Here is a 22,634-nt window from a genome sequence, read left to right on the forward strand (position 1 = left end):
CCAAAAATAGGAATGGCTCAGTGGCAGAAACTGGATGTGATACTGAATGCAAAAGCAAAACTCCTGACTGAAGTGTACCTCAGTGTGTCTGGACTGGACATCCAGAATGTCTCTCTTGGTGGTGGACCAGTGGAAGGTGAGGTGAGGTAGAGCGTTTCCAAAGGAGAAGGGTGTTTGACTATTGGTCAGGCCCATTACATACACAGGCATCTAGAGAAAGAAAGGAGATGAATGAAGGCAATCAGTGAGTACTGACAGTGCTGAATCCATTTTTTTTCACAGTTAAAATTAATCATAACAAGAAGGGACTGTTATAAGAAAGGACTGTAGATATTAAGCTAAAAGTCACTGATTATAGCTAGAATTAATACTGAGTGTTTGGTTGGTTATTTCTTGTACTGACGAACTGCTTTAATTTATTATTGCTCTACAGTTTTTTTTTCTGTTGGAGTGGTTGTTTTGTTTTATAAGGTGTTTTGTTTTACTATGACAGATCTTATAACTCTGTAACCTGTGCATCCATGACAGCTTCTATCCAGGAACGACACTTCACTATGTCTGGTACAATACACATATTGTGCCTCTGCCAGTTCGTCAGTTCATGCAAAGGAGTACAAATTAGAATTTTATCTGCAACATATTAAAAAATTATGACAGATAAGTGTTCAACGCTGGCCTGGCAGCTCAGTTGGCCTCATGTACCGAAGCTGAGGCCTCTGCAGTGGCTGTGGGTTCAAATCCTTCCTATGGCCCTGTGCTGCATGTCATCCTCCCCATCTCCTCCTTTCCTGTCTTCACTTCAGCTGTCCTATCTAAAATTTTAAAAAAGGCATAAAAGCCTTGAAAGAAAAGTCGAAACAGATTTCGACATAAAATTTCAGATGATTGGCGTGCGGAAAATACATCCGACATCCACCAATTCATAGACATGAAAGGAATTCTCTTGGAAAAAGAGTAAGCATTTAAACACAAATGCTAGAGAGAATGTGGAGTAATAGACACAAACCCCTCACATATATTTCCAAAATGCAACAAAATATCACGTTTTGGAAAACTGTATACAAAACTTTCCAAAATATACTAAGATATAACCCTATAAGCTGTACTTTATCTATTTTTAATTTTACTAAAGAGAATGTATGAACAAGGGATGACTATCTGGTCAAAATATAGTTAATAGCTATCAAGCAATCATAAGGACATGGGGTACAGTGGATCCTCCTAAGAACAATGGATAGAGACAGTAAGTTCAGTACCATGTGTGTTTAAACAATACAAAATACATTAATTATAGCATATTAAATATATACTATAATTAAGTATAGGTAAAGTATAGTGTAGGTATTGTAAATTCTGGTACTGTGACAACTCTAAGAGAAAGCAGAGGAAATCTACATAATGGAAAAACTGACACAATAGTTGAGATTGCAAGAAACACAGCTGGAGGATAAGTGGGAGAAATGAACATTATTCAGGACCCAAAACAGCAACAACTGATTTAGTTGTTGATGAAAGTTGTTGATGTTGATGAAACTGAGAGAACGGAAGGACTATTATGTTAATGATAACTCCCAAACAAATATACATTTTTTTTTTTTGTTTTGGGTTTTTGGTTTCTCAGTCCATCAGTTGGTTATGTGTATAAATGTTGAAATCATTAAATAATAATTATACCTGTGCTCCTGTCTTCAGTCTTGTGACAGGTGCTCTGATTCGAATGGCCGTCAACTGCACAACCTCAACTTCTACTTGATCCTGAGGACACAGGAGGATGAGCTTTTCATCTTTAAAATTCAAGTGAGCTACAACACTAGTCTATACAATTTCCACAAATTTACCTGAGACACAACAACTAGCTTCCCAGTCTCTGCATCAACGGCTTGAACGAGTCCTGTCACAGTGACATTACCGATGGTAACACCCCTGACGTGGCCCATTCCATTGACAGAAGCTATTTTCTCGTCGGAGATAGAGAAAAGGATATTGGACTGAGGCTGAGGGCCACCCTCAGACGTGATCTATAAATGACAGCAGGATTGAAAAGGGGAGGGAGAGTGTGGAAAGAAAGAAACAGGAAAAGAGAGAGGAAAAAAAGGGCGTCACTCTTGCATGAATGATCTTGACACCACTGACAGTTTATTCAATAGCTTTCATCAGTGCAAGGCCTGATAATAATTTGATGAACCCTATTATCCATTGTGTATTAAACTACTCGAGATTAGAAAAATGGAGATCCAACACTTTAATGTGCAGTGCATGTGTATTACAAAGTTTAATGTTAAGCAATTAGGAGGTCTCTTGGATGGATGGTAAATGCTTTCTAATTAAAGCTCAAGTTGAGGCAAATGAAAGGCGAGCTGAATGTTTAAACCAAGAGCAATTAGGCCAACGTCATCTTCCAGAAGAGTCCTGGCAGAGGGCTCTTTTGGAAGACAAACTGAAGACCAGATGAACTCTTCTGGCAGGATAAACTGAGGCCAGCTGTTTCCAGACAAAACTTCAGCATCAATATCGTACTGTACGTACCTGCATCATTGCTCCAATTAACAGAGTCATTTTCCTTGGGATGAGTTTGAACGGTGGAAATACCTGGAAGCAGGAAAAAAAGTTACAATATGTGCAGCATGTGCAAGAGTGCAATTTGAAGTGACTTTTGGGAAATTTACACAAAATCATACCTCAATTTGCTGAGGTGCGGATGTGATTTTTTTCCCATCTTTATCAACAACAACAGCTGACAGAGTAGTCTGACCAATAGAAACACCTTTCACCAGGAAAACAGCTGTATCGTTCTCTGTGGCCTCCGCTAACGCTCTGCAAAAAACAGACATTTAGAAATTTACACGACTGCATAGGAACTCTGTGTTCAATAGTTATTGGAAAACTTCAAGAATGCATATTGATTAAAAAATTATAATGAGACATATAGTTCATATGTTGTAGACTTGTGATGTGACATTTTAATTGCAAGGCTATTTTTCCTTAAACAACAACTTAATACTTACTTTAAAGAGACAATTGCAGAAGCTGCCTTGAGTTTAAGGTTCATGAATTTGAAATTGGTGGCTGGGAAAGGCTTCTTATTAGAATCCAAGACTCTGACATAAGCTCTCACAGACTTGCCGATCTCCACCTGTGATACAGATGAATGACACACGTCATTAGTGAAATAACCATTTTGGTTCACAGACAGGACAAACCTAATGACGCTAATTCTGTCAAGAAAACTGTGAAGGCAAGTGCTAGAAAAAGACGGCCATATGTAGTGTGCAGATGTCATTGAGGCATTTCAGGAATGCGTAGTACTGATAATAGGGATCATCCAGTCAAGCAGTGTCTGGACCCTGCGAGATCAGGGATTATGGGGGCTGGAAACTGACCTTGTCAACCACTCGCACATAAACCTCCAGGATGTCAGAAACGTGCACTGTGGCCGTGGCAGGTGCTTGAAATGCCAGACAAAGATCATGAACCATCACCTTCACCTCCCCCGGGTGGATGGGAGAAACCTGGACATAAATACAGTAAATCAGAGTGGATGTTTTCATTGTCAAAAATCTTAATTCTCTACATTAGATGGCGCATGTTTGAGCAGCATGGATCAAGAATTTTATTGTCATTGTGCAAATACACTTTGTTCAATTGCACTACCTCATTCAATGTGATGAATTTGAGCTTCCCACCTGAACAAAGTATGTTGGAACAGGTCACGTAAAAAGTCTTCACTTGCGTTAACTAACCACATTTGAAAGGAACAGGATGTATAATTTTGCCACAGATACAGTGAGTTAGACTGTGGGCAGCAACATGAGCCCCATTGGTTTACATTTTGGGAAATGAAGTTCTCTCAATTAACTATTAACAGTTCATTTTTTGTTGTGTACCCTACACTGACAATTTTACACTGGCAATTTAATCTGATACTGAAAAAAGCTGGATGATTCTCAAACAAGTTCTGGAGCGCTCCCATTCCTGTCCCAGTGTACACATTCAGTGAGTTACACTGTGTGCTGCAAACTGAGCCTAGTCTTCTATTTTCCAAAATATCTGATTGGATAATTAAAAAAACAAAGAAAAAAAAACACTTAAACTGCTTTTCAAGGTCATATTTAATACATTAAATGATGTATCATCAAAACCCAATTGTATTGCTGTAAGTTCACCAAATGCAAGGCATGAAGAAGTCAGCAACTTCCTGATCCCACAAACCAAACACATTAAATATCAAAACAAAATTTAATCCCTAGTCATTTTATCATTTCTTGTTTTTGACCCGAGCATAAAATCCAAAGTATGAAAAGTATTTTGCGTTAGATTCATGAATGAATAATGAAACAACAAATTCTCATGAATGAATCCTACCACAATCCAGATGTTCCTTCTTACCTGAACTGTTCTTTGGGCCTCCTGGAACACCACGTCCACTATCCCGTTGACACTGGTATTGACAAAAAAATAACCCGAACCTTCTTGCAGAGCCAAGTTCGCCTGAAAAACAAAACAAAATCAATACCTTGTGACAGTGCTGAAAATGATTATATGGCTAAAATGATTACATATTGCAGAGTGAGTCAGAAAATTAAGACAGTTAACTGTCATGTTTTTCTGACAGCCAGCTGGTCTTACACGTGACATCAAAAGGGACCTCTGATCACGCTCACTCTTTAAAATCCTCTTACACAGGTCACTAGCTGTTATTTAACCCCCACACCTAAAAAACACTGCTCCTATAGCTCACAGGATTAGGAGGGGAGGCCCACCAAGGAAGAGGGCAAGAGATAGACGTTTTCGCTGTGTCTAGAACAATGATTATTAATACTGGAGTTCCTTAAGTTGTTCCCTGTGAAATGAAATTTCCATTTTTGTTATACATAGTAAAAACAGCAAATAATATCCAAATGTAATTTTATGTTTTAGCAAAACAAGCCATGAAAGTGAGTCTGTTCAAGTGAAGTCAAGTGTTCGTCTTCGTGAGCGTAAGGAGATGTACGTGAGGCCACAGCACCGATAATCCCTTACCCGCACATCTGGGTGGTTGTATATGGTCACTGTTTCAGGAGAAATCTTCACATCTTCAACTAACAGGAGTTCCAGAGTGGCTGAGACAGGTATCAGAGGGTCATACTGTCCAGAAGAAGAAAGAGTTGGAAGAAAAACTAGGATTATGGTTACAGATGTTAACATTATACCACCAGGCAGTATGTTGGTTATGCCTGATTAATAAAGGAAAAACTGGGTCTATAAATAAAAATAGGAAGTAAATTGAAGCTGGAGCAGATGAAAAGAACAATAGAAGAAGCTTAATTATCACATGTACTGTAAGTATGCAAGTATACTGAAAAACAGCATCAATGAAAAGAGTATAACCTGCACACTGACTGCAAACAACACATTTATCCATCACAGTCAGCTCTTCATTCAGTCAAGAAACCTCACCTGATGATGACAAGCCTTTAGCAAAATGTTCATTATACTGATATTTTGAATAAAGTTCAGATGTTTCTGCTTTTCAAGAGGAAGTGAAAAACTTTCTGACATGTCTCTTTACTCACTGGACTGGGAACTTTGGCTGCCGTCAGGTGTGAAACCTCATAACCCAGAGTGGTCACTGTGATGGCAGCAATGCCTGTCTGATGATGAACAAGAACTGTCCGTCGTCCTGCCATACATGCAAACAGATAAATGTAAACAGAGCAGCAATTCCACCGGTAGCAAAAACATAAGAAAATTTTATTTCCAGTGATATGTGAATTCCCTGTGCGCCTCTGCTGTCTTAGAATTAAAGCCTGCCAGATTTTTGTCTCTCCTGCTTTTACCTCATTACTTTCCAAATGTCTAAACAAAGGAAGAAAGTTAAGCTGACAACCCATACTCTGCTAAAAACACAACAAAACACAAACTGACTAGAAAGGCTTTAGAAAGGCTTTAGGAAAGTCAGTGTTGTACCGTGAAGTTTCATCTGTTTGTTGCCATCCTTGAACGGCAGCAGCTCCATGGGCAGTGTGGGTTCAATACTGGCCAGTGACACCTTGGTCGATTCCCACAACATGCTCAGAGAGCTGAAGTTGTCAAACTTCCTTCCTTGTTGATCAAAAGCAGCCAAGTCCAGAGTGGGATTACGGTAATTTGAAACAGGTACCTAGAAAAGGAATTCTTTATAAATTCATTTGACAAACAAAAATAAAAAAAAATAAAATAAAATAAAATTTCCTCAGTGATTTCAGCATGAACAGCTATGGATAAAAGTAATCAATATAAAACAAATACCATTATTAAAAAGTAAATGTACGCTAAACACAGCCAGGAAAAGCTTGTTGGCCCTTGTGAAGGGGCCGCACACATACCACTTGTTTGTTCTGCTGCAGCAGCGGGCAGGTCAGGTCCAGCTGTGGGCTGGTGTACACTGGGACCAGAGTGAGGCGAGATGGAGGGGCACACACAAACTTGACCACTGCAAGCTCCACAGCAGGATAAGGATTGGTCACACTGGCCTCATTGCCCACCGTCACCTCCAGCACCTAAATGACAATAACATGACAACTCAACTGAGAGATGATGACGAAATACTAGTCATATTTCTGTAACTATTCTGATCACAGGACTACAGCAGAGATGCTCTTTAATATGAATAACTACAGGTAGATTAGAAAACTAGAATTTCAAGCTATTGTATTTATTATCAAGGCACAAGGAAAAAAGTTATGACATCTAATTTGGATTGGAGTCCCTTGAAGAAATGCAATAAATGTAATGCGAGTTGATAAGTTAAGTCCATATATTTTTATTCAATGAAAGTTTATAATACTTAAAGAGTATGCTTTTATTATGGTCAATAAAAGTATATTTTCATAAATTGCTAGACACCTTATATGTAAGGTAGACATTTCCCCTGCTCTTTACTGTGCACAAATGTACTGTACTGTACCTCAGCCTCAAGATTCCTTCCACTGCACTGACACAGATATCTCCCGACAGAGCGCGCTTTGCAAATGTACAATTTTTTTTGTTTGCATGCAGGCTGTCTGCACATGCTTAACCTCCACTGCTACAACTCCAACACTGCATACATTTTTTTCAGGTAGCTGCATGAATGGTAATAAATAAAAACAATATGATTTCAGAAGATCCAACCTGCTCTCCCAGGGACCTGCAGGTCGCTCTGACCCAGTGCTGGTTGTAGTTGTGTGATGAGGGACTGGTCAGAGTCAGGCTCACACTGGCCTCATCCTCAGCTCTCAGGTTGCAGAAGAACTTTGAGGGCTCTAACACCCAAGGCCGAGGCCCGCCCTCGAACAACATGTCTTTAGATGATCCCAGAGTCACCACGGCCACAGATACAGGGTCAATCGCCTGTCAAATGACATGATTTTATCATGAAATGTACAAGCAGGATACATTCAGGAAAAAATGCTTTTGCAAGTGTCACCACATTGGGGGACCAAAATTAATTACAAAAAAAAAGGAGATATCTCAATTAAAAAAAGAAAACAGGTATTTATCTACATCAGCTTGGCCACTTCAGTTAAGAGGAACTTGGCTCAGGAAATGTTGAGCAGTATTTCACAGCAAAGAAACAAAATTGGGTCAACCTTTTGCTGCCAGGGCAAAACAAGTGAAGAAACATCACAAAAATGTCTGCAATATTTTTAAGAATACTACTCAACCCCATGATGAAAAAAAACATACAATGCCCCTAAAGTGGTGCATCAAACAGCATGTTACTATACTGATGATCCGAAAGTAATATGTTGAGAAAACCACATCTATCAGTGGTTCAGGAGTGACAAAATGATCAGGAGATTCAGTCACCTCATCATAATGTGTGTCATACTGTTAAATTAAGTCCTCTACCACAACAGTTGAAGTCAATTTCATTGTGGTGCAGTATTGGAGCACAGGCGTAGAAAACAAATCAGTGTAGCAAGTGTATAATGCATAATTAAAATGCACAGAGCACAGAAGAAACCCAGGAGGAGAACATTTTTACACTGGCTGATCATCACATTTCTGCCTTTATTGTAAGGACTATGTGTGTGAATGTGAATGTGAGTGTGTGTGTGTGTGTGCGCGCGCGTGCATGAGTTTCCTTAGAAGACAAAAACTAATTGGTGCTTTGAGGTGAGAAAAGCAAATCAAGACTTCAGGTAACGTAACAAGATTATTACTCCATGCAGCGGCCTCACTGCATTCAAATGGAAAATGTGCTATTAAATACACAACAAGAAATTACCCAAAAAGGGATGTGCAGTTAGACATTAAATCTGGAGGCCTTGAAAAGTACATCCATTAGGAGGGCCTCAAAGTTCATGAGGAGCAAAGTCCTAGAAGCACGAAACCTTTGGACTCACTTTGAGAGGAAAATAGGCAGCGATGGTGATCTTTGCACTGAGGTGAACATTGCCATGGGTGTAGCTGACAGTCAGCACGGTGTACCCAGACGCCAGGGCCTTGGCTCTCACCCCACTGCAGTGGTCCTGGCCTGGAACCAGCCTCTCTGCATCAGGACAAAGAAGGTTGGAAGAAGCCAAAGAGTAAGAAAGAAAGCAATATGACAATGTACAAATAACCACAATTGTTCACACAGGTGAACTCATTTATCTTCCCATTTTAAACCACACTGGAGTACAGAGGTCTTATTATATATATCCCAACCCATTCTTCCGATTAATAAAACATTTCCAAAATGAAAAACTGTAGATCTTGCTAACAGGGAAACTTTCGAAGATATAAATTTTGTAATGTTGAGCCATAAAAGTTTAAAAATGCTTCAGTGTTTAAGAGGATTGTGCTCATACAGTTTGTCAAGTACAGGGCAATAACAGTGTTTTATATTAAACTGATCTGGGTGGTTGACTAATATGGATTTGAATACTGAAAGTTTTTGTATTTATCTTTTCTTTAATTCTTACTTCTCTAATGTAAAACTGCAGTTGAAGTAGCGAATTGATTAAAAAGTTTCCTGCACTAGTGCTTCCATAAAACTTTGTACAGACTGGAAAAATGACTGATCATTTGAAAGGACAGTTCACCCCAAAATCAAAAATACAGATTTTCCTTCCTTCTCTTCTCCTTCCTCTTACCTCTAGAGCTATTTGTCTCTCTAGATAAATAGTTTCTGAGTTTTTGAGATATCGACCATAGAGATGTCTGCCTTCTCTTGAATATAATGGAACTGGACAGCACTTCGCTTGTGATGCTCGTAGTGTCAAAAAAATACATTTGAAATTTAGCAGGTGGAGTTCAGTTGAAAGTAAATTCTGACATGAAACTGCTTACAACAAGATCTGTGGATTATGATGAGTAAACAGGTTCTGATTTCTAGAAAAGAGGCACTGTTGAGTTTTTCAAATGTAATTTTTGTGCTGAGTTCTAGACAGATAAATCTACAACAGACAATCTAGACAGATAAATATCACTACACACACACACACACACACACACACACACACACACACACACACACACACACACACACACACACACACACACACAGCTATGGTTATTACTGCAACAGACAATGAACACAAGAGGTGCTCCCTCTCACTAAACACAGCTGGATATCAGTAAGAAGACTACACATTTTCATGAATGAGAGTGAGCAACATAATTACCCTCCTCATGTAAGCCCCACATGGATGTTCACTCCAGCATTGTTAAATAGGCTAAATTATACCCACAACACACTTTCATGCCTGGATCTGGTTCAATTGGCCAATTACTAGCCAGGAGTCATGATCACTCATATTGATTAACACTAATCAGTGATCCATGAATGAGTCCCATGACTGAGCATCCATTGCTTAGAGTGACCTTACCTGAATACCTCTCTACTTGGAGTCCATGAGTGAAATCACTCACAATATATGATGACAGTAAACCAGCTGTTGCACAACAGGATGTTGTGTTCTTTTTTTTCTGAAAATCTGGTGCTTCACACACTCAGATCACCCGCACTCACCGTCAAGTAGCTGGAAGACGCCCTGGTTCTCCTCTTCAACCTGCAGGTCAAAGTGGGAGCAGTCGCTCAACATGACCCGCTCGTCCTCCACCTCCTCCAGCAGGCCAAAAATCCTGAGGGGCAGATCCAGAACCAGGCCCACCCTTGCCTCTACTGGGCAAGGAGCAAAGTCCATGGCTACAGGCTCCACAACATACACCTGAAGGAAAACAATATTTAACGGTGAAAAGAGTGTGAGAGTTGGAAATGGTTGGAAATGATGACGCAAATTCAAGCAAAAAAGGAAGCTAAAAAGAATGTACTTTTATTACCACACAATTACTTAGTTAAAACTGTGTTCAATTATCTTAAATGATCGCCTTAAGAATAAAAAACTTCCATTAGATATGACAAATTGCACCGTTTAATAAAAATTACAGACTGAAGAAGCAGAATGCAATCTCACTTACATCCATCTCTGAAAAAGTTGCAGTGACAAGCAAACTGAAATAGAATGAGTGAACCCAAGTTGGAATTGTTGAAGTTCTCCCAAAGTTGGAAAATTTACTGAAATTATTTTAGCTCCAAAAAGTGGACATATATGCCAAGACAATTCTGCATCAAGAGTGAAGGCTTTTATGCAGGAAGGAGCTACTTTGGGAAAAAATGAGGAGCACTTTTCAAGTGTCTATCTTCCCCAAATCTTAAGCAACAAAGATGCAAAACAACACAGCAAAAACAAAAAATATCGAGTAAGTGGTTCAGTTTGATCAGATTTGATTGACAGTGGCACAAATATCACACCAATTTCAATTAAATATTGGTATTACTGATTGGTGCATGGGAGTACATGTGACATATTTTCCAATAGAGACCTGACCACATTAACCCAGCAAGAAGAGCACAAATTAAAGCAGCACAAACAAATCTCTCAGGCAAAACCATCTCTCTTGGCAGGAAACCACTTATTCCTCATATTAAGAAGCTGATTGAGTTTTTTGGGTTTTTTTTGCTCTTAAAATAAAGACACAAGGTCCACAACAACTGGCACACCTGGACAGTTCAACCAAAAATCAAAAACAAATATTTGTCATCTTACCTGTAGTGCAATTTATTCATCTAGTTTGTTTTGGTGTGAGTTTCTGAGATTTGGAGATATAGGCTGCAGAAATGTCTGCCTTCTCTCAGTTAATATAGAACTAGACAGCACTCAGCTTGTGCTGCTCAAAATAGAGTCGTGCACTGGGTCGGGTATTCACCGGATAACCAACGGGAAAGTTGTGTAATGGGTAAAAAAACATCTATATAAATTCACCGATATGGAAACGGGTAAAAATGAAGTAAATGCAGCCAGACAGTGGGTGAACACAATAATATAACACATACAATATGTGTTTTTCACCTGGAGAAATCAGAAATTAAAATGCTTAAGCAGTATTTTTTACATTTAAATCTGCTAATCAAGTCAAATCAGCTGCCAGGATTTCATTGTGCAACCCCAAGACATAAATTACAACCTTTGACCCCACATCCTGCCAAACAATGGGATGGGATGGGATGTCTGAGAGTGATTTAGGGCAGCTGCTGGCCAAAATGGATGACATAAAAGCAAAACTAGCCAGTGGAGAGCACCAAATTGCATGATGATACCTCGTCAAAGGCCAGGTCAGGGGTTTGGGACAAATTTGATGTGATCAGAGACAGTGAGAATAAAGTTGTCGGTGGCTCTGCTGCTTGTAAAAAGTGCCAAAAAGTATTCGCTTTTGATAGCCACAAGCTAGGCACGTCAATTCTGAGGCGACACATTAACAGCTACAGGAGCAGAGGTGCTGCGCCAGTTGAGGACACAAGTGAGTGACTGTATGTGTGTTTTATCACGTGTGTAGGTCGATCGTGGGAATTATATGGTTACGGACGGGTCTGGATTTGACTTGGAGATAATTCTGGGCAACGAGTCGGTTCTGGCACTTTGCAGTTACAGATGTGCAAAACTGCACCATGCAGGATTAGCAGGAACTACTTTCCTTCAATGGCATACAGGAAGCAGTTCCTACATAATACTGCTCAAAACAAAGTTTGTGGATCCTCTTGAGTAAGTGGGTCATGATTCCCGTAAAGAGACCTTGACAGAGAGGGAAGAAATCTTTACAGATAATGTCTCCAAAACCTGGCACACATCCTAAAACAAACTAGATGGCTGAACTGCACTACAGGGTAGAGGTCAAACATCTTAATCTCCTTAAATTCCTTTGACCTATCTTTGTGGTAATCACTTGAATCTGATTACCTTCTCTTCAAGTGTAATCTGAATTACTTATTAGTGGATTGTGTGAAGGAGGAGTGGCAGTATGACATTATGTGCTGCCACTTTCACATTAACATTTTACCCAAAGAAAAATAATGTGACGAATATTACTGTATGGTAATCAGGATTATCATTTGTGGCTTAACCTCCATATGAATATTTAATGAGTGTGTTGTTTTAAAAGGTCAGCTTACCTTCATCTGGCCAAAGTGCAGTGGGTTGCGCAGATCATAAGCATAAACTATGCTGACGCCAATGTCGCTGACTGTTGTCATCACTCCTTTCACAGTAACTGTGGCAACAGCTGTGTTGGAGGAAGACCAGCTGAAATTTCCACTCCCTCCTGTCGCCTGTCGCAGGCACCAGAGAACAGGAGTCATCACAAACAAGAATGACACCTCTCAGTAGTTAAATGACAAAAATATTACAGTTTTATGGCAAAGTGTAATTGGTACGAACACCTCTCGTCTCATACGAACTCGTATGACAGATTAACAAGCCATTCAAGCACCAAGTTTGTATTCTGGAAAGGACTAATTACCTTTATTGTGTACTGATAAGCTCCAACCTTGGGCTGCCATGGAAATGTGAGAATACTGGGACTAAGAACGATGGGGTTATAGATTTCTACATCCTGCTCATTGTGGACTGGGTTGGCAAGTGGATGGACGTTTCCAGCCTGAAACAGAACAGAAGCCAAAGGAAATGATCAAGCTCTCTTTACTAAAGTGGATGAAAAGGGCAGAAGGTTAATACAATAATAATACTCCAGCTGAAATATACGCTCATTAGGGTCACAGCTGCAATTAAACTCACTTCATCCACAACAGCACTTAGGGTAGCATCAATGAGAGTCAGGCCTTCTTTGAGCGCTTTGACACGATGATGTGATCCATTCAAAGAAGAGTGCTGGACTTCAAAGTACTCCACAGGGAAGACAGTGTCAATACGGACATTCTGAAAAATCACAAAAAACCACACAAAGATTTACAAACCAGTGTGTTTGTATGACCAAAACTGAAGGCTGCACATACTGAAGTTATTTTTTAATGTTGTGTGTCAAGAATTTGATTTATTCATACTTGAATGGTGACAATTTTCTCATCACTGGTTTGAAATATTGGCTAATAAAACTCATAGGCCAGCGCGGGAAAGCTCAATGTGCACTAAATCTCCTCTGTAATGTCTCTCAGATGTGTTTTCAGGCTGCATCTGATTAAACATGACCAAAGCTCTTGTCAAATTTTCCATTCTACATCAACAAGGAAAATCCTTTTCAAATTATAGGAATGTAGGCCCGTTATCACGACTAATAAAGCCAAGCAAGTAAAGCAGAACAAATTTAAAAATACTTGTGTAAAAAACAAGCAACAAAAACTGTTTTGTTGTTTACATAGCTACAGCAGAGCTTGTGTTCTTTACAAATAATGAAATGTGAGATATTTGATCTTATCAACAATGGTCACGGGGTGAGTTCAGAATTTATTTTAGAAGAAAACTCATCTGACTTTCACAATTACCATCACGTTTGCTGGCAACAGATACAGCATTTAAGCGGAGATGTAAAATTAAATTCTTTAAAACATGAACATAGTGATTGTACTGAAGCATACTTACATCAGAGAGGTAAATTTTGTGGCCGGATTTATCAAATACTTCAATGAGGATATCATACACTCTGCCTGTTTCAAGAATCCAGCTCTCCCCTGGATGAATTTTAAAAGCTAAACAAATGACAGAGAAAACAGAGGTTAGCTATATTTTTAAGGACTGTGTCTATGAAACACTTCTCATTATGTTTTCAATGGTAAGAGCAAGAAACAGACCTAAGTAGCCTGGTTCGACCACATACAGGGTGCTGTTGGGTAGGCGAGACACTCCTTGCATTCGAAGGCCTACGTAGATGCTGCTAAGGAAAATTAAGCCGAGCACACTCTCTTAGAATGACAACTGTAAACTTATTCGCTTGATTTTTGCTAAATGTACAAAATGGTTAAGTATTTTAATCAGAGTCTCTGCTCACAGATAAAAACACTTAACACGTCACTGCAGTTAACATTAATACCAAGACTTTATATTATCAGCTTAAGAAGTTACAGCAACGCAAATGACATTCTACCATCAGGACTTTGCTTTGGTGTTTTGGTGCATAACAATAAACATATTAAGAAGAAAAATATTAAGAAAGATAAAAAGCAAGAACTGCAAGTCAATACACACAAATATAAAATTGACAAGAAAATATGATAAAATTATTGTAAAACTATGTACAAAATGTTATGTAAATGAGGAACTGCTACAGAGAGTAAGCACAATTAGTCAGAAGGATACTCTTGTGATCCAGCACCACATTGATGTGTCCCAGTTGCACTGCTGTAACTGTGGAGGTGCTTTGATCCAGACTGGCCACAGCTACGTCTGGGTTTCCATTAGGGCCAACCACACTGTTCTGAAGGTGCAGTTCATACTGATCACAAGGCATGGAGAGCTCTGAACACACAAAACACAAACAAATTAGCTTAAGAGCTGGTATTTCCGCACTAAGATGGATTTAAAACTGTAAAACTTGCACAGCTGCTCCACTCATCTGGTCACAATGAGTGACATGACTGCTTAAACTACATTTTTATTCATATTGCAAGTGTCAAGCTGAAGCTGTGAAGTTATGAGTTGAGAGTTTGCTAAATGCAGCTTTAAAAACAGTACAGTAACTAAACCAGACCTGTGATTGTGCCCTGTCTTATCTTCAGGACTTTGTACCGGATGGAAGTTCCCGCCAGTAAGTAGACATCGTGTGCGGGACTCAGCATGATGTTCTCTAAAATCAGCAACCTCACCTCTGCTGCACCCACATCCTGTGGTAAAGAAACCATAGTTACAGAACAACAAAGCTTCAGGTTCCCGCCTTTTCAAACTAGCATAAACTGGCTGCAGTGTTCAAAAACGGAGAATAAACAGACTCAAATAGAACTTCACTGTTACTATTAGTGTGACATAATTTATAAGGCAGAAAGAACTATTATGTAATCTTTTGCTATTTTTATGAAGCATCTCAGGAGATGAGCTATCACAGAGAGGGCACAATTTAACCAGAACAACTTCAACTCTTCTGATTCCCCCCTTTTCTATTAAAAATAGAGCAGAAAAACCTTCAGGCTGTCTATGACTGAAACTATAAAGTGGAATATTTCAACTCTGTGCAGGTGACAACACCGAAAAAACCTTTCTGTATCACTTAATAGCTTACCTTATACAATGGCTCTTGTATTTTAGCCTTCAACTTGGCATGTCCTGTTTTCAGTCCCGACACCAAAATAATATCTCCTTGTTTCCCAACACGCTCCATTTCAGAGATGTACCCAGGGGGTGTGTATGTGGACTCAGAGAATTTAAGTACCCTTGAGGAGAGAAAAGAGACAGATTAGAAAATATATTTGAGACTTAACTCAGTGTGACCCTTTGCATCTGCCCTCAATAATTTTTCAGAGAAAGAGGAATTTAAGAGTTAAAATACAAACATTAGACTATTTTGACAAAACCATCAGATTTTCTGGGGAAAAAAAAGACTGCTGAGTGGAGTTTGACCGGAGTATTAACCAGGGTTATTAAAATATCAACGGCCAAGACGTCAAATGACCATATAAAGTGAATTATTTTTGATTATTATCTACCTAATACTGACGTTTGCTGCATGCTGCACATAAAGCTGAATTAAGAACTGACTTGCAAAAATGATATTAAGTGGCAAGTGTGTCCAAGTACTTAAAGGAATGGTGGGGGATTTAAAAGCATTTAACCTTTGCTTTGTTATGTATGATCACATCCCCTACGTGTTTGGGTAAGGAACTGACAAACAAATGAAGTTGACATCATAGGTGTAGTGCTGCTGAAGTTCACCATTTCCAAGTGAGGAAACTGTGGTCATTTAAAACATGCATCCAGTAGGGCATTCAGAGCTGCTACATTTTAGGAATCATCGACTACTTCCAAAAAGTTGTCAACTGGTCGCAGGAGATATTTTTTTTCACAACACTAAAAATGATAAGGTCTCAGAACCAGTAAAGGGTCAGTTGGGGTAGGCAAAACAATGCATCTGCTTTTATGCAGCGATAGCGTGAGTATTTCCTTCACGCCCCCAGTGTTTCTGCTCTGAAACGCTGGGGGCGTGTCTGCACCACTGTCTCAGTGTCAAACACCAATATGACCTGAAACATGGACAGTCAGTCAAGCAGCTTTTATTGGACATGTTCAGGCATGTTTGAGCCACCTGGGCTGGAGGATAGTGACAGCTGATTTGGACTGAGAGTGTCATTTAAGTTACGTTTGTAACTGACAATTAGGGAGGGGGAGGCAACGTCATTTGTGTGTCAGTTCATGGGGATTATGCGGTGTTGGGGAACCATGGCTCTGGCATGTCACCAAGCCAAAAACTCCTGAACACAAAAGTGATGACCTACACGTTGCCAGTCTAACTCCAGCATTCAGTACCACATAGTTCTAAGTGTTTTCACATGTTTGCAGCCACTATGTTCAACCATGTAATAACGTGTTAAGCAGAAACACTTCCTTTATTCTTTACACAGACTTTAACATGGCTGACCACAAATGAACGAACTGTCTCCAGTCCTCTGATGTTCGATAGTTATTCTATATGGGCAGAATTCTGGAATATTAATGGCCACAATGGCCGTCAAAAAAAAGATGAATGGAATGGTATTAACACAGGGCAGCCTACCGTAATGAATTGTAAGAGTCGGAGAATCCATTCACATCTACATCTTTCACTAAGGTCCAGTCAAACACTAGACCTGAGAGGGTGCTGAAGGTATTTCCTGCAACATAAAAAAGGACAAGAGTCAGACCTTATTTCTTTAAATCATGAACTTTGAATCCAAACAAACAGGCATGTGAGATTTTGTGAGGAACAGAGAATATTTGCAAAGACCTATCACTTTGTGTTTTAAGGTTGAGGTCACTATTCTTGAATGTATAACGGATACAGAGCACAATTTTCTGATGGCTCTTGGTGGTCGAATTAGCTAAAACAAAACCAATATGCTTTTCATCCTTTTGCAATCTATTCCATCTGAGGAATCTAAAATGCACTTCTAAACCAAAGCAAATAAAAACAAAATGCAAGGCCCTAGAGTCATCATCAGAAAGAATCAGGCTGTAGCTACAGCTCATTAAACTAAGTGTGTCTGCCCTAAATGGAACCAGTCGAACAGAACAAACAGCCACCTCACAGTGGCAGCCTGAGGGGAAAGAAACCCCTGTCTGGAGTCCGCTCAGTCATTATTCTGAGAAGTCTTTAGATGAGCAAAACAACAAGATGGCATGGACTCAATACAACAGGAGAATGGAGTAGAATTAGTGCTGTAAGTCTCAAGGGGATATTCAGTCATCAACAACACCAGTAGCCTATAAAGAGTATCACTATGATAAACCAGTATGTGTCACCTTCGGAGTCCAGTGCGTGAATTCTGAGTGCCAGTGGTGAGTCCTCCAGATGTAGCTCTCTGGTGGTCGACACTATCTGGATCTCACTGATGATGTCGACAATAGCGTCACAGCGCAATACCTGTCCCGTAACTGCAAACAGAGGAGACAAAAGATCATATATACACAGTACATACTGCACAGTGTTTTACTTTCACCATATCAGGAAAAGGTTAGGCATAAGTGGTTTAAAGGGGCAATAATTCAGAAAGGCAGAGCAGAAATTCTTGTTGAGGCACAAAGCAGAGAACTATATCTCCTGACTGAAACACTTACTTTATCATATGAAACTGCCTACAATACTCACAGTTACAGTGATAAATTACTTATATGGATCAAAAAGTGTGGGACAGAAACATTCATATACAAATGCAGTTCAGGGTAAATTATTTGTTTAAAGTAACTACACAGTCCACTCACAAGAGGGCCAAATCTGGCCCTTAATAGGGTGTCAGGTTGCCCTCCAACTATTTTTAATTAACAATGCAATAAATTGATTCACACTTTTTTTCCCAGGAATTAAAGTCTGCCCCCAGGTCCCCCCATAATTTTCACTAATGGTGACACTTGATGTCTGCAAACAGCTGATCTGCGTGCTGCAGTCAGATATGCTTCAATGCAGTGTTCCCACCTGGTAGCACTGCAAGACAATCTTATTTATAATTTTAGCTAATAACTAACAATAGTATAAATGCTTATGTATTAACTGACCTCTGGAAACTTTTAATACATGACAACATATGAAAAAAACTGTTCATTTTAAAACTACAGTTTTTATTTACTCCCATGATATTTTGCCTTGTGGTAACCCATCTGCTTCTAGCTGTCTACCTGAAAGGCTGGTGCTGCATGCACATTGAAACCATGATGGGGAAAAGAAAGTAATTTCCTCTCAATGAAAAGTTGGTTTCCCCAAACCTTATGACAAACTGCCATAAATGAGCCAACAAGATGCAGCAGTGAAACCTGAAACTTGATGTTCCTCAGACTACCTCATGTAGTGATGAAAACAGTCTGGTAGTGATGGAGACAGAAAACAAATGTGCTCAGGGAAAGCACCCTTTCCAAGAAGCCACCCTTGCCAAGTGATAATGCCTGATCATGTAATGCCCCCTTGAGTAGGCCCTTTGTGAGTGAAAAATAGCAAAACTGTCTGTTTCATTACTTTATATTAATGCAATAAATAAACAAATGTCAATTAGATGACAATCTTCATGAGAAATAAAGAAAAATGATAAGTGATCGATTCAACTCAAACTGACGTGATCATTTTAAGAGGTTCCCACTGCTCAAATTCATCCTCTGCTCCTGGCAAAATGTTCTACAGTTATCATCCCAGTCAAATTACGTGGCTTTTCTGGTCTGCTGAAATAAATGGACTGTTATATGAGCGATAGATTATATCAGATTATGCTCTGGTAAACCTAAGCGAGCTGGAGCAAGTTAGGCCACATTCAAAGCTAGTGACTGTGAAAAGATTACTGTCTTACTTTTGTTTTTGTTTAAAAGAAGCAATTAAGATTTATGTGTTTGGGCCAGTGAGTCTGATTTTTCTGATTACAAAGCAAATGTCTACAACTGCTAGTTGCTCATGACTGGTCAACCGTGCTGCAGGCAACAGATGATATACAGCATTTCACAACAGCAAGGAAGGAAGAATAAAAAAAAAAGTGTTGGGCAACAGAATGACTGAATGTTCAGTGGATTTGCTACTCTGGAGGTAATAGAGCACATTTTTATGTTCTATAAAAATAGCTATATCACCAGCATTTTGAACTAAGACTATCTGAACAGCTAACAGAACACATTTCAGTGGTTCCTTTGTTTTCAGGAGATTAATTTCCAGGATTTTTAATAACATCCTTGCACACTGGGCCCTGCCACGGTGCCCTTGAACACGGTACCAAACCAGTAACTACTTAATAGCTTGTACTATGCAACAGCCTCATTTCTCTGACACATCTCCACAATTAATGCACATCTTTAGGTTCTGTTTGTGCATGTGTGTGTATTGGTCTCTGTATGTGTAAATGAAAAGAAAAATAATAATTTTCCTACAATAGCTCTTCCTCTTCATCACAAAAATTAATTTCCTGCTGAATCATAGGACAAATGCATGAATGGGCTACTTTTGTTTACTTATTCTTGATTAACAGTGCTGGAAATAACAGGTGACAAAGTAACTCAGAGTAATCATATTATTTTTTTGTTGCAATGAGTAATGCAACATATTAGTTTTGTAATTCTAGTAGTTAGTTAGGTTTTTAAATAAGCAATCCCTTACTCTTTACTTTTACAATTTTACCATATTTCCACCAGTACAAAAACTATTGCCACCTGGACCTGTCACCAGGGGAGACCCTGAGGGTGACTTTTTTTTGCATTTGAAACAGAGGATAGACACCGCCAATGGTTATGGCAGAAACTGAAATCAAGGAGTATCTCAAGTCAGGTCTAAATATGGATGTACTGAATTCCCAATAATCAAACAGCTTGTTACATATTTTGAAAAACTTCTCCTGTGTTAAAAGACAAAACTTCAAAGAACATTGGGATGGTAAGTCTACGTGATTTGAAAAGCCTGTGACCTTTTATAGTTTGTATGCAGGAGAAAGAAGTTCAGCAGCAGCAAAGCTAAAAAATGCTATATGAAGCAGTTTTGTCTTTCTCTTCTTATATAGACATCTCTGTAACATACCTCTGTCCAGTTTCCTATCACATCACTGGAACAATATGCCCAACGTGCTTTAATTTTTTTAATGATTAATATAGTATTCACATATTTACCAACGTCTTCAGCTAGAATGATACTGGTCAGTCTGGAGGGCTGGGTAGAGAGAGCCTGGAGAACAGCTCGCCGGGAGCAGCCTCTGCTGGTCTCTTCATCCACAGCCTGGATGCTTGCTACCTCTGGTCTGGTGGAAGACCTGGAAGAAAAAAACAGGTTATATACATGAACAAAGTATGTTAGCAGTATACTTCTAGATTTATCACATAGAGCTTATGTTCATCAGAGAAGGATTTGAGATGGGGTAACATTTCTATACTTGAGGTGAATTCATAGCTTTTCTGTAAACTTGGATGGATTAAAAAGTGAATAAAAAGCATCTTGTGCTGGTATTCTATAAATTAACACCTTAAAATAATACTGTATGGTTAATAAGGACATATGTAACACCAGGGACATAAAACTGATATAAAACATACCAGACATAGGCACAAAATGTATGGAAACTAGAGCACCATTGTTTCATTTTATTTGGCAATGCAGACAGATTTAAACATTCTGGGAAGATTATTTAAAAACAAGTTTTACTGGACCCTAACCCCATTTCTGTTGGGTTTATATCCAAAGAAACATAATTATAGCAAAAATGAGTGAGCATTTATAGACCTCAGCTTACTTTGCGCCAAAAAATGTATCTCACTGTTATGGAAAAATATTCACAGACCAAGCATTACTCAATAGGTAATACAGATGTTAGCAAGACTTTCATTAGGATAACCTAAAGCTTAGGAAAGGGATTTTGACTTAACATGATCAAGTTAATAACAAATTTCTGTGGACAATGCAGTTTCAGACTTTGTAGATTTTTTCTTCTGCGTGTGTATTATATTTCGCATTGACTGCAATTCATATGATTTATTTTGTATACACAACCATTTGTTATAACAGCAGGAGCTTTCTTGTTTGGAGTTTGTTATTTTTTCCTTTTTTGTTTTGTGTGTGGAGTTTTATTGTATGTTATATGAATGTAAAAGGCTGCATTTCATTGTGTAACAAAATTAAATAAAACATAGCGTGTCAAAAGAAAGTGAATACAAGAAAAGCTAACAAAGATAGCTTAAATAATCCATATTAACTTCAAAGTGTTTTTTCTGACCCCCCACATTACCCTGACCTGACTACAGTACAGTGTACTTGTCCATGTGGCCTGAAATGCCCCATGAAATATGACACTGACATGTCTTTCTACTCACCATCTGTAGCAGCCTTCGGTAGTTTCCAGCGTGAAGTTAATCTTTGTACTTCTAGCAAGTGGTAGCAACACTTTGGGAATATTTAGTTTCGAGGAACCGTTGACTTGAATCACGGTTATTAATAGTAGAAAACCCAACACTGATAACTTGACGGAAACCATTTCCGCTTCATGAGATTGTTCGGATTTATTGACAGCGAAACCACCGACAGAATGAATGAACTAAGCTGAGTTCCTGTACTAACTGTTAGCTAAACTTCCTCCGTCCCATTAAGTTAGCTGTTTGTGCAGTAGTTTGGAAGTTTTGGCTCTGAGACAGACGTCCGGGTGAACTAACATCGCTACTGAAGCTACTTCTTAACTCAAACACACGCTACTGTCTTCCTGCTCGGTTTCTGTTTGTGTCAGTAATTAACGGACAGCAGCCACATGATAACACTTAATATGTCCCACAGTCCTCTAATTCACGCCGCTTCGCTTTTTTTTATCCTCAAAGTTGCTTCGAAACACAGCGACTGTTAATGTGAAATCTCCGGTTTCATGTTAATGTTTACAGTTAGCAAATGATAGCTTACAATAAGCATATTTTGTAGAAATACCCGCCATTAGCAATAATTCGACTTCCAGTGTGCATGCCGGGAGTGGGGAAACGTCATTCACGAGGGCGGGCAACGGGGGGGCATGACGCTGTTTCTTAAAGGGACAGTTTGTTTTTGTTTTGTTTTTTTCCAGCAGTTGCGCTGAATTGAATTGAATTTATTTTAATCACTTGCAAGCCTAGATTACCAAAGTGGGCAACTTCCTGGAAACCTTAGACTCAGACAAAGGCAGATGTTATTAGCATCCAGGTGTCAGTAGCCGACAATGCTATTTGCACCCGAGATGAATATAGCCAATGTGGCTATTTACACTT

The 22,634-nt window shown here is 39.1% G+C and overlaps 1 protein-coding gene across 1 annotated transcript in view; it reads right to left on the reverse strand.

The window, feature by feature from the left end:
• nup210 (nucleoporin 210) overlaps window positions 1-22,348 on the reverse strand; it is a 37,481-nt gene extending 15,133 nt beyond the window's left edge. The window contains 27 exon segments of the mRNA XM_084720744.1: window positions 79-210; window positions 1,675-1,755; window positions 1,839-2,018; window positions 2,527-2,589; window positions 2,679-2,814; window positions 3,006-3,133; window positions 3,381-3,509; window positions 4,387-4,488; window positions 5,020-5,124; window positions 5,553-5,659; window positions 5,947-6,139; window positions 6,345-6,518; window positions 7,132-7,350; window positions 8,349-8,494; window positions 9,959-10,157; window positions 12,437-12,592; window positions 12,784-12,921; window positions 13,059-13,199; window positions 13,860-13,966; window positions 14,069-14,137; window positions 14,574-14,732; window positions 14,965-15,097; window positions 15,490-15,640; window positions 16,978-17,074; window positions 17,703-17,834; window positions 20,529-20,668; window positions 21,723-22,348. Coding sequence (XP_084576870.1) covers window positions 79-210; window positions 1,675-1,755; window positions 1,839-2,018; window positions 2,527-2,589; window positions 2,679-2,814; window positions 3,006-3,133; window positions 3,381-3,509; window positions 4,387-4,488; window positions 5,020-5,124; window positions 5,553-5,659; window positions 5,947-6,139; window positions 6,345-6,518; window positions 7,132-7,350; window positions 8,349-8,494; window positions 9,959-10,157; window positions 12,437-12,592; window positions 12,784-12,921; window positions 13,059-13,199; window positions 13,860-13,966; window positions 14,069-14,137; window positions 14,574-14,732; window positions 14,965-15,097; window positions 15,490-15,640; window positions 16,978-17,074; window positions 17,703-17,834; window positions 20,529-20,668; window positions 21,723-21,883 — 3,678 coding nt within the window. The 5' untranslated portion in view covers window positions 21,884-22,348.
• Between the last annotated feature and the right edge of the window lie 286 nt (window positions 22,349-22,634).

Source organism: Lutjanus erythropterus, chromosome 6 (genome assembly GCF_056507025.1).
Source record: "Lutjanus erythropterus isolate fLutEry1 chromosome 6, fLutEry1.hap2, whole genome shotgun sequence".
In the NCBI taxonomy this organism is placed as follows: domain Eukaryota; kingdom Metazoa; phylum Chordata; class Actinopteri; order Lutjaniformes; family Lutjanidae; genus Lutjanus; species Lutjanus erythropterus.